The 13192-nt window shown below is 38.3% G+C and overlaps 1 protein-coding gene across 1 annotated transcript in view; it reads left to right on the forward strand.

Moving 5' to 3' along the window:
• The first annotated feature begins 260 nt into the window (after positions 1–260).
• CEP162 (centrosomal protein 162) overlaps positions 261–13192 on the forward strand; it is a 79833-nt gene continuing 66901 nt past the window's right edge. Inside the window, exons 1-2 of the mRNA XM_024193218.2 lie at positions 261–347; positions 8044–8182. Of these exons, the coding sequence (XP_024048986.2) occupies positions 288–347; positions 8044–8182 (199 nt within the window). The 5' untranslated portion in view covers positions 261–287. The remainder of the gene's footprint in view (positions 348–8043; positions 8183–13192) is intronic.

Below are 13192 nucleotides of genomic sequence, written 5' to 3' on the forward strand. Positions count from 1 at the left end.
TAAGGGCTAAATCAGTCTTGTTGGTATTTAAGTCTATGGTTCTAGGGAATCTAGGCAATTCAGATGTGGTGCTTGGACCTTTGCAGTAAATACAGTATTTGGGGGAAACATGGTACAGTTTAGTCTTGGTAGACAACTTTTAATGTTTCCTGCATGAAAAGCTAGTAGGAAATCATCAGGCTGTTTATGATTTCAAAAGCACTGCCTCATTAACTGCATTTTTATTTTTAATTTTAGTATTTTCCAGTAATTGAACTGTTTTGGAAGTTAAGTTTGAGCTGCTGACTATGGCTCATCGGTTTTCAAAAGCAGAACTAGATGAGCAGTTTGAACAGTTTCTGAAGGAGGTATGTTTACATTTTACTATGAAATTGATTACATTTTTACTCCATTAAAATGTGGAAACACTGATAGTTGGGTGTGGTAGAGCAGGAGAGACATGACACAGCTATATTATATTAAATAATTCTCTTAGGTAGTGATCGCACAAAGACTTACAGACCCGCTTAACTTAAAACATGCAAGTAGTGCCAGTGAAGTCAATGGGATATTTTTGTGCTTAATTTTAAGCCTGTGTGCATGTTTTTGGTGGATTGGGTCCTTAGAAAGCTCAATTGCTACGTGATATGATTAATTGTGATTACATTATTCAAGGTATTAAATTTGAGAGCCACACTCAGCACTAGTAGCAGATGTTTAAAATTGATCTGCTTGACTTAAAATACATGGAATGAGACCAATAGCAACTCTTCCGTATGTGTATAAAATTGCAATTTGCATTTAAAACTACTTTCATCCGGTATTTTTCCTATATTATTTTTAAATATATAATTTCACTTAAAAGCTGCTCTAAATTCTAATAAAATTCATTGCTATAAAATAAACCTAACAAAAGGGGAGCCAACTATAGTGGTTTGAAAGCTTTAGGCTGAAGGGTTTTATCACTGATGATGCCCAGTGTTTAGCGAAGGGTCACATCTAGCCAAAAGTATCCAGATTTTCCAGACTTCTGGTTCTGACAAATCAAAACACCATAAATCTCCAGCTCTGAATTTCTTTCACTGGAGCTATATTATGTAGTCTATTACTTTCCCAGCATATGAATGAGAACAAATTGTCTTAGGGTCAGTCTAGATAAGATGGAAATGATGCTCGTTAGTTGTGGGGAAACATCTGGAGGATTTGGCAGGGGTTGTGTGCTCTGTTTGTTGAGGTATGCCTGTCTATTGTCAAAGCAACTCATAATTTCTCAGTATTTTACTAGATCCATCATTGCTTCTGGTTAGCAGCTCTGAGTGTTCTTTGGCTAGCCAAGCAATTGTGGTCTCTTCTTTCTGATGCAGACCTTGCTACAGTTTCCATTCATTTTTCTCTTCTACTTCACTACTATTGTATGTGTTGAGCACTCTTGAAGGACACTTGGAAGCTTTGACTAATGGAAAATGTTTTTTCCTGCCTTTTAAGCAGGGAAGACTGTGAGCTCATTTTACTATTGCTCTCCAGAGTCTTCCAGTTTGTTTCTGAGTATAGTTCAATCTTTTGTTTACCCTAATTAAGGCCTTGAATGGTCTGGATGTGGCTACCTTAGAGATTGTCCACATTGTTCCCTATTGCCTTTTTTGGTAATTGAGATCTACTGGGATGCAATTAGGGCTGATCTCTTAGGCTCTGGTGGCTGGATTCAGGGATTATGACTTTGGATCTCCCTCTGTGGTTTATTGACATTTTAGTGTGGGGTACATAAGAGCATGATGTGAGCCACACTTACTTAGGCCCTTTTCTGACTAGGGGTGCAGCCATGGTGCATGGGGCGTATGTGATGTAAGACAGTGGGCACCAAGTAAAATGATATCTAATATGTTAATATTTTAAATGTTCATGTAAGTAATTAAACTACATGGCAGAGTTGCACTAGTCAGGAGGTTCCTTCTTCTTGGTAGCTCTGAAGCTTTTGATTTTCAGAGGCTGGTTTCTATCCCTGCCTGGAGTATGCAGCTAGGGGGGGAATCCCTACAGCCCTAGGGATTGAACAGCATTGTATAGAGAGATTGGGAAACCAAAATGGCATTTTTGAACTTAAGGTACTTCATCAGCTTTAAAGGCCAAATTCTGCTGTTTCTGACAACAGTGTGAATAAATAGTTACTACACTGATGTTTTTAGTAGTGTTCTGTTACGGAGATGGTGGGGAAAAAAACAAACATCATTCTGGGATGTATTAGCAGGAGTGTTGTAAGCAAGACACGAGAAATAATTCTTCCACTCTACGCCTCAACTTGGAGTACTGTGTCCAGTTCTGGGCACCATATTTCAGGAAAGATGTGGACAAATTGAAGAAAGTCCAGAGAAGAGCAACAAAAATTATTAAAGGTCTGGAAAACATGACCTATGAGGGAAGATTGAAAATAATTGGGTTTAGTCTGGAGAAGAGAAGACTCTGATAACAGTTTTCAAGCACATAAAAGATTGTTACAAGGAGGGGTGAGAAAAATTGTTCTCATTAACCTCTGAGGATAGGACAAGACGCAATGGGCTTAAATTGCAGCAAGAGCAGTTTAAGTTGGACATTAGAAAAAACTTCCTGTCAGAGTGGTTAAGCACTGGAATAAATTGTCTAAGGAAGTTGTGGAATCTCCATCATTCAAGATCTTTAAGAGCAGGTTAGACAAACACCTATCAGGGATGGTCTAGATAATACTTAGCCCTGCCTTGAGTGCCTTCCAGTCCTACGATTCTATGATTCTGTGTTTTACTGAAGAAGTACGGTGGTTTGGTTTTGCTTTTTCAGAAGCTGATGGTTGCGGCTGGCGTTAAGGCTGTCTGTTTTGTTGGGAGGCAGAGGCATATATGCTGAGTGAAAGAATGTGGAGAAGGCAAAATCATAATTGCAAGGGTTGTGTGAGCACTAAATTTGTGATTTCCTGTCTTTTTTATTATGGTGTTGCATGCCCTTGAGCAGCTTTAACTGGCTATCAGTGAAGCTTTTTGGGGAGATTTTTCAAAATTTTAAAGAAATTGTAGTTATTCAAATAGATTGCTACCAGTGGTTATATATGTATTCTCTTGCATATATTGTCACTTCCCCCATACTGTCCAGTTCCCTGTGCAGGTTCCTCTGCACAGTTGTATTCATTCTCCATGTCCTACTGTAGAAACTTGTTTTCAGTCCCGTAGCCTCCTATAAACAGGCCAGGTTGCCCCATACACCTCCGCGTCCAAGTCCTGCCTCCTTCCATGCCCCCATAGAGTTTTCCTCCTCAATATGCTTCCCTCATCCACCACATCCCTAGTTCCTGTCAAGCCTCTCCCTGCACATTGAGAAAACTGACTTGAGCTATATCAGTGATCCTTACCGAGATTTCTGTGTGTCACGCAATATGGAGAGTGTTCCCATGCTCAGCACTCCAGTTGCTTTGCTTAAGGCTTCATGACAACTGCAAGTGGAGCTCTAAAGAGTCATAGCTTGACTTTTTGCTGCTCTACAGTGATAATCATGGGCAGCTGAAAAGAGAGATTGATTCAGAAAGGGAGGTTTATTCACTTAATTGGAGAACCTGCAGAGTAATGTTTGAAAGACTACTACTACATATTGAGGGAATACTGATCCTTTCAGAAGATTGTGTGTATAAAATGATGTGTGTAATACAAGCTTGTGCTAAGAAAAATAATTAAAAAAAACTAATGCAAAAATTTCAAGAAAACAGTACTTTGATGTATATCATTAAATGACTGGAACACTCTTACTCTGTGAAGTGTTAAATACCAAGGATCTGATCCTGCAGGCACTTCTGCACTTGCTTAATTTTACTGCCGTGTGTAGTCTCATTGACAACGGACTGCTTCATGGTAATAAGTTAAGCAAGTGCTTAAATGATTACAGGATTGGTGTCCAAGTTCCTAAAGAATTGGTCTGACTTTATGCATGTTTTTTAAATTAATCTTTTTTTAGCTGTCTGCTAACTATTAATAAGTACCATTATCGTTTAGTGGGAAATAAAATAATTGACTCTGCTTGACGACTCTACCTTCTCAGTATTTTTGAGAGGCAACGTTAAGTTTATTTAGCCATCAAAACTAGTATTGAGAATTCACTGTTCAGAAAAAAAGGTTGTGGGTTTTTTTGTTTTTTTCCTGTCTGTTTTTCTTTTTTAAAAATAAGCATTTTCAGTAAGTCTCGGTGATCAGATAAATGTCATTATTGGGGAAAATATGTAGTAATTTTTGTGTAAGAGTTTTCTATCCCAGGTGTTACTTTACTATTTGCAGTTGACAAGATGGCTGGACATAGAAAGTTTCCAGATCTGAATCACAACATCTGGGGGTTTCAGTTCAGTTATGATACTCCAAGGAGTATCATCATCGTGCGTGTCCTGCTTGCTGAGTAAAGGATACAGTTAATCATAAAAGAAACAGCAAGTGATAACAGAACTTGCATCAAGCACCTGTCGATAACTCCCAGCTAAAGATCAGAGGGGTAGCCGTGTTAGTCTGGATCTGTAAAAAGCAACAGAGTGTCCTGTGGCACCTTTAAGACTAACAGATGTATTGGAGCATAAGCTTTCGTGGGTGAATGCCCACTTCTTCGGATGCATGTGGGCATTTACCCACGAAAGCTTATGCTCCAATACATCTGTTAGTCTTAAAGGTGCCACAGGACTCTCTGTTGCTTTTCCCAGCTAAAGAGAGGCACTCAGTCCTTGTGGGACAGTGGTACTGTAATACCTGTGTTATGACTAGAATAAGGAAATTAATTTGACTTTAAGGGCATATATTAAAAATGTGTTTTATTCTGTCCTGTTGAGCAATTCAGCCAAAAGAGTTTACAGTATGTGCTGTCATTTTTTAGCTTTATAATTTACAAGTTTTTATTAAATTGCTTAGTATTCATGCTGCAGGGCTTTCAGTATTTAAAGATTCTGTCTCTGAGGCTATTGAAAATATGATAGACTTTTTTATTTTTATAAAACTTAATTTTTAAAAAATTGTTCAGAACGATGGGTTTTGGAGATGTTGGCTAGAGTATTGTAATATTATTATATTTGTGGAACTGTTCCTTTTGTTAGCAGTTGCTAAAGGATTGCTCATTTTAGACCATTCACGTTTGATTTCTGATATTCTCAGCTCATTTAGATCTTAATATATGGGTGGACCTTGTAATAATTATAATAATGCTAACTGCCCCTTGGCTTCATACTTACTAAGTACACAAAACTTGGTTGATTCCAGTATCAAGGCTGCACTGTTAAAATGACCAGAAGTCCAGAAATATAAATATAAAAATTAAGATTTCTATAATGGTATTAATTTACCCATGTGACACATCCTTGTATATTTAACAATATAAGCAATAATATGCAGTGTTAACCTACACAGTTAGGAGAGAAAAATAGGCATAGAATATACAGTAGTGTCCGTCACAGCTGCGGGAACCCCTGCCTCTTGCATTTCTGGTCTTTGCTGACTCTTACAACTGTATAAACTTAACATTGCTGTAACTTTTTTTTTTTTTTTTTGCATTTAGCTTAAGTTCGTTTTAATGAATTTTTAAAAAACATTATTGGCATAGTTCATCCTATGAGACTACGAAGTAGCACATAAAATCCACACTGCACTGAATCAACTGATTGGGAGTGTATTGTGGAACTACTTGAGGGTGGCAGTGATAAGAGAAATTCATGCAAATGAGGTTCTGGTGGGTATAGGGATATGTGAGGCTTCCTATACCTCCTGCCATTCTTTCTTCCCCCACTCAGCATCTGAAAAGTTCACTGTGACCCTGTTTCTGCCATAACTCCCCCAGAGCTGTCCTGGGAGTCGGAGGAAAGGAGCAGAAGTTGGCTCTGTGGGAATGGGTCAGGTCTCTACTTCAACATAGTCTTGTGACCTGGTAGACTGGCTGTGGATCTTTCCTCTCCCCACTCCTTCCCAGTTATCTCAGTTAGCCAGAGTTTAGAACTTTGCTCCAGTGGTCTGACTGGCTCTGAGTTGGACCTTCCAGTCCGAATCCCTATGGCTAGCAGTTAGTTGTGCATTGACACCAACTTGATAGTCAGGGAGGAACTGCTCAGGCATACTGATTTAATTCCCAGGAGCATGGAAAGCACAGAGTGGAGTTCTGAATTCTGCCCACTATTAGAGAGGTGAGGAAGGCTTCAGTGGTTATTTCAGAGGGTGGGGGCTGGGGAATGACTTACCTTTGGGACTTTAACAATGCTGCTCAGGGTACAAAGTCAGGCCAAACTATACATCATCTTCTGTGCTCTGTGATCCGGAGGGACATGATCAGGATTTGGCCCAAGTTTTTTATTTAAAATAATTACTATACATAGGTTCTTACACTGTCACAAAAATAAAATAAAAATCTGATTACATTATTAAATTGAAAATGTATGCTGCTGATCAGATAATTTTTGCAGAACCAACTGTCATCAATTAAACATCAGTGCTAGAAATATAGTACAAAGTATTACTCCATATCCTAGTATAGTTATTATTCTCTTGTACAACTTTATGCTACAAATATGAAAAGCCAAAAAGGGTGGACTGTGTGGAATCAAGGGAGGCTCCTGGACAACTCTACCAAAAGATCATGGATTAATTTTCAGTTATGTTGAAAACACAATGGAAATGTTTCATTATGCCCTTTTTATAATAGTCTGATCCTCAATTAAAATTATAATCTAAATCCAGAAAAAATTTAAAAGTAACTAAATTTGTAAATACCCAGAGTAGAGTAAGGTTATAAGTAACAGCCATCATGGATTTGTCAAACACAAATCATGCCAAAGCAACCTAATTTCCTTCTTTGACAGAGTTACTGGCCTAGTGAATAGGGAGGAGGCCATAGACATGATATATCTTGATTTTTAATAAGGCTTTTGACACAGTCCCACATGACGTTCTCATTAAGGAAACTGTGAAAATATGGTTTAGATGAAATTACTATAAGGTGGGTGCACAACTGGTTGAAAGACTGTACTCAGAGTAGTTATCAATGGTTTGCTGTCAAACTGGGAGACCGGGCATGTATCTAGTGGGGCCTGGCAGGGGTCTGTCCAGGGTCCAGTACTATTCAGTATTTTCATGAATGACTTGGATAATGGAATGGAGAGTGTGCTCATAAAATTGCTTATGACCCCAAGCTGGGGGTGGGGGTTTCTAGCACTTTGGAGGACAGGATTAGAATTCAAAATGACCTTGACAATCTGAAGAATTGGTCTGAATTCAACAAAATGGAATTCAGTAGAGGGAAGTGCAAAGAACTCCAATTAGGAAGGGAAAAAAAAAAAAAGTCAAATGCACAACTACAAAATGGGGAATAACTGGCTAGGTGGCAATACTACTGAAAAGCATCTGGGAGTTACAGTGGATCAAAAATTGAACGAGTCAACAATGTGATACAGTTGTGGAAAGGGTTAATATCATTCTGGGATGTATTAATGGGAGTGTTGTGTGTAAAACACAGGAGGTAATTGTCCTGCTCTACTCTCAGAATGCTGAGACCTCAGCTGCAGTACTATGTCCAGTTTTGGGTACCATACTTTAAGAAAGATGTGGAGAAACGGGAGAGAATCCAGAGGAGAGCATAAAAAATGATAAAAGGTTTAGAAAACCTGTGACTTTTAAGGAAAGGTTAAAAAAAACTGGGTATGTTTAGTCTTGAGAAAAGAAGACTGATGATCTGATAACAGTCTTCAAATATGTTAAAGGCTGTTATATAGAGGACAGTGATCAGTTGTTCTGTGTCCATTGAAGGTAGGACAAGAAGTAATGGGTTTAATCTATAGCAAGGGAGATTTAGGTTAGAAAGTTTTTCCTCATACCCATGATGATAACTAAACTATCCCCATCATTGGAGGGTTTTAAGAACAGGTTAGACAGGCACCTGTCAGGGGGATGGTCTAGGTACACAGGGTCCTGCCTCACCACAAGGGGCTGGACTAGATGACATCCCGAGGTCCGATCTAGTCCTACATTTCTGTGATTCTAAATCACATCAGAATGTACACAGAACTATTTTTAATTCTGTATCCTTCTGATTCAGTCTCTTTCAGATGATTCATTTGAAAATTCAAAGAAAAAATCCACCATTCTTGAGACACTGGGACAGCCCAGGAGAAAGGAATTGAAGAAGAAAGATCCTGTGCCATGGTGGATATCCGAGGATGATTCTGATGATGGCGGTAAATAGTGTGCATTTCTGTATAACTTCAGTTCTTTTTGCCAGTGTGTGTCAGTCAAGATCTTCCTTTTTTTCATATATATTTTTTGCATCCTGAGGAAAGTTGGTAATGTGAGTGTAGTTCAAAACTGTTTACAATTTTTGTAGCACACTAACAAGTAATGTTTGCAGAATAAAAAATGAAATGAATTCATTAAACTTTTTTTATTCAAATCTTCATTGGAAAGAAAATTCAAGAGAGTAAGCTATATGTATTATACTGTGTTTACTTTTATGGTTAGCTTGAAGTTAATAAAATATTGAGATACCCTTATATCAGATGAATAAATTCTGAATCACAAAAAGATAATTTATTAGAAAATGTAGTGTACAAATATTAAAAGGGGTCACAATGTCATTAATAATGCCTAATTTCTTTCTTACTCAATACCTGTAGATCTCCATTTTAAAAAATGGAGAGAGGAAAAAACTTCAATAATTTTGAAACAATAAGAGATCTGTATTCATGATAATTATACTTGCAGCTATTCATATGGTGGGGTAGGGAAAGTGCAGGAAAAAATCCACAACAAAAGCAAAAACATGCTACCATTTTCCCGTCCTCAATCAGGTGGAGGTTTTTCACAGACCTGTAGTGTATTGGTAAAACCTATGGACTTGGCGGGTCTGATGATCTCTCCTGCAGTAACTACCTTGATCGCATCCTCCTACAAGAAAATATATATTGATTGCAAACCTCCACCTCATCTTCCTGACTCAGTCTGGTTCCCCAGTGACCAGTAACTAACTAACTAACTATGTAGGGAGCCAGCTTTCACAGGGTGATTGCCACTCGCTTTTGCACAGTGAATGGTGGCTCTTATTCTCATAATCCATTGCAGCAATATAAGGGTGAGCTCAGCAGAAAGTTCCGGAAGTATCCCCTGGAAGTTACGCAGATGCCGCTGATCATCTCAGGCTTTAAGAATGACTCTATCGCATTGATGGTGGTCGTCGTCCAGACCCAACTACTACATATTCACTTAATCCACAAATACAACATGCAGACCTGAACTCAGCAAGTGTCTGGCAATTGTCTGATGAGTTCTACAAGTTGTTCATCTTGGTCTCTGGCTTTTCACAGGTTCTACTGGAAAACTCCTATCTCAGATGTTTCCCAATAGCTTTTCAAAAGCTCTGAGAGAGAACTTTCTTGCTGAGCAAGGAGTGCAAACTGAGCATTCCACCTGGCAAATCTTTTTGCAAAAATAGCTTTGAAAGGGTGTTAGCTGATCATTTCTCAAGGGGTTATTAAAGTTTGACCTCTTCTCTTACAATTCCTTTTGGTGTCCTTGAGGTAACCCACAAAGCCTTTTGAAATTTTTCTGAAGCCACTACTGGGAGCTGCATGGGGAACTGTGGGATAGGTACTCAGAGAACAGTGCAACCAAATGATGTTGAACAGCACAAGCCAGCAGTTAGTATGGACGTACTGAGCCATTTCTGCTTAAACCAATTCTATCACACTGGTTCAGCTAAGAACAGTTTGGTTGTCTAGAGTAGATGCAATCTTAAAGCCCAGGTTGCAGGGCAGGCAGGAAAAAAAATCTTTATAAACCGAGCAGATTTGATCTGCAATGCATTGAGATACAATAAATCTGGAGCCCCGCCAAACAATTTTAGGGTCACTTTTAAGAGTAGATCTTCGCTTAAAAGCTGGAAAATAGTAGGTAATCTAGACCAATTTTGCCAGTACAGAATCTTCCGTACACTGTGTGCTGGATTCTGGCTCACACTTTGGCCCCCTTGTTCTAATCCTGCATTGTAAAGAGGCCATAAAGCTGCTCTAACTTGGCAGCTGGGCATTACCCTGGCATAGGGAAATTTCTGGATGGCGTAAAGCAGTGCATCTGTCTCTCTGTGATCCCTCTCTGAGTATGGGGCCATGTTTAGAGCAATGGGCACTATAAGACAGCAGAAGTTAAAGGCTGAGGTTGCTCTAGTTTGCACTGGAGACTGAACTGGCCCCATTATCTATGGGAATCAGGGAGCACAGAGGTGACCTACAGCCACCTTTCTTCCCTACCCATTCTTGGGTCCTTTGTCAAGTGTAGTTCTGCAAGATCCAAGGATCCAGGCCTATATTCTCATATAGATTTTCCAATACGTTGTCATATTATGCAACTGAGCAGTGGCTGAACAATGCTGCAGTACTAAATTGCCGCAAGGGATAAGTTGAACGAGTGACCTACCGGTATTTCTTATCTTCTATTGTTTTGCAAGTCAGATGTACATTTATTAATGTGCAGCATAAGGAACAAAGTAACGGTTAGCATTGCTAAAAAATAAATGATATTGATTCAAAGGTAACAAACGTGGGAATAAATTTTGAATTTCACTTGTGAGGTCTAAGCCTAATGTTCCATGAAATTCTGCAGGGCTTTGTGTTCCCTTAGGCCTGATCTTGCAGTTCATTTGCAGACGCCACTCTTGTTAAAGGCTATAGGAGGTACCTGCATGAGATCTGCACCATTAAGCTTATAGTGCTTTATGCACTCTGCTAATTGCATTATTTCTTTCAAAAGTGATTGACAAAGGTATTTTGTCAATGTGAAGCAAACAAACTTGTATGAAAATCTGTAGGAGTGTTAGTCTTTCTGTCATTTATCATGTATTGTAAATCTCTAGTCTGATTATCTTTTCCTAGCCCTCTCATCGTGGAAAGGCCCTGACACTGAGTTTAGCATCAAATAATAAGCAATTCAATTGGTTTTCTATTTTAATTAATAAACTAGAAGATACAGTGGTTTCCACTGATTGCTGTTCAGTTGGCTGAAAAGAAAATAATGGGAAAAAAACTTGTAATGTCTGCATATTTTACATTTGATCTCATCTTCCTTTGGCTTTATGCTAAGGTTGAATTGATTTGTGGAGTATGTTTCTAGCTGTTGACTTTCATGTTTGGTAGATTAAGAAACTGCCTTTATTCCTATGGGCTGTTCCCTCCCCCCCCCAATCTTGGATGCATTTGATCCTCATTAATCACATAACCCTTCTAGTTCTTTTCACCATATTAGTGATGAATCAAAGAGCATGATAAGAATTCCTGTCTACTCTGTGTCCAGCTTGCATGTCTATTCTTGCTGTCTATCTTGTTTCTCAAGATCCTCAGATAAAATTTGTCAAACTGGAGAAAGAGAAGAAAGGAATGGAAAATAATGCTGAAATAGCTGGAGATAATGAACAGAAGATGCCTCATTGAATTTTCCAATCTGGTACTTGATGTAATCAAGTTTTCTAATATTTGTTGACGTCGGTTTGGTGCTACTTTTGTATTTCCAGTAGAATTTCCTTACCTTATTTTTCCAGTTAATCACAACGTACTCATGAAACCAAGCTGCCTTTTATATCATTTGCATTGCCAAAAGTAACTAGAGAAACTGTAGACTTTATAATGTTGCAATAGTGTAGTTCGGTAACAATGTCATTTTTCATTAGAATATATTTAATAGTTTGGCCAAATATGGAAAAACCACTGGCATAGAAATCATGGGAAGAACTTGTGTATGTATCAGTGTCTAGCTACATGTAAAATGAATATAATATATTTGCATCAGTTCAGAGATTCTAATCCAGCCAACATTCTGCATATTTTTATGGGCCTACTACTGTCCCCCTTACTCATGTTGTGTATTAAGTTATCCCATGAATAGTGCCATTGCAGTTGCACCAGCATAAAACTACTGTAACAGACGACTGAAGAAGAATCAAGCAGTTTATTTCTAAGGTATAGATTGCATCTTTAGGCACAGATCTATGCATGGTGCAACATAGGGTTTGCCACCCTAAGAGGAGTCCCAAGGACGACTTGTTGCTCTCATAGCTGCAACTAACGATGGATGGGCCATGGCATTTGTGCATAAATAATAATGGCAGTGAGTAATTGGCAAGTAATAGGCTAAGTCCTTGTCTACACTAGAAAGATGTACTGTTTTGATAATGACAATTAAAGTAGTACAGCCCATTAGTGTAGACACAGTTATACTAGCAAAAATGGCTCCTCAGTTCTACAGGAAATCTCCCTTCTATTACATGTCTAGCTTCATAAATGAGTGTGCTGTTCTGTGTTTAATCAACCTCAGACCCGTATGATGAACTGTAAAGCATCTTGGTCTGGGAGATGAAAGCACTAAAAACTGAAGAAATTTCTCAAGCTACAATGGCAAAATTTGGGGGCATGGGAAATGAGGTATTTTTTTTTTTTTAATTAAAAAAGAAAATGAAGTTGTAAAGGGATGTCTTGTTTGTTAGTTGATATAATGAAAGGGATACTGTCATCTCTTTTAGCCTGGGAATCAAGGTCTGGTTCAATTTCCAGTGTTGCCACTGATTCACTTGTTGACCAGAACCAAGGCCCATCAAAGTCAACAGAAAGTCTCTCATTGTCTTCACTGGGCTTTAAATAAATTCCTATGAGATTTTAGGTGAGTTGTAGGTGTGCAACTCTTATAATCAAGATATTGAAATATCAAGGCTATTACTACTTTTTATCACTGCTTTTTCACTGTTATGTTGCTTCAACAGATCCAGATGCTTTCTTTGAAAACTGGTATTACAAAACTTGCTTTATTGTTGGCATAGCTACATTAGTATTTGTTATCTTCAGACAGATAGTCTGACATACCCTTCCATTCATGCTAGAATAAAACTTTTGTATAAGATGAGATACCTTGTAAGTAACAGCTGAATCCATTAAAAAGCGAAAATAGTATATATAAATCTCCACAAGCAACAATTACTACGGCTGCTGTACTGTAACTTTATAGTTTTGGTAGCAGCTATAAAATTGATATAGTTCAACCTGCAAGAACTAATCAGGTGTGGTTTTTTTTTCCAGTGTTGTAACTTAAATTCTCCTGATTTATTTTTCTCTTTACTCCGTTACATTATACCTAAATATTCATGAATGTTGTGTGTGAGCTTAGTCGTTTCTGCAAAACCTTTTTCCAGTGCATCTTGCAACAAGACATTG

Source organism: Terrapene carolina, unplaced genomic scaffold, assembly GCF_002925995.2.
Source record: "Terrapene carolina triunguis isolate 2854851 unplaced genomic scaffold, T_m_triunguis-2.0 Scaffold42, whole genome shotgun sequence".
In the NCBI taxonomy this organism is placed as follows: Eukaryota; Metazoa; Chordata; order Testudines; family Emydidae; genus Terrapene; species Terrapene triunguis.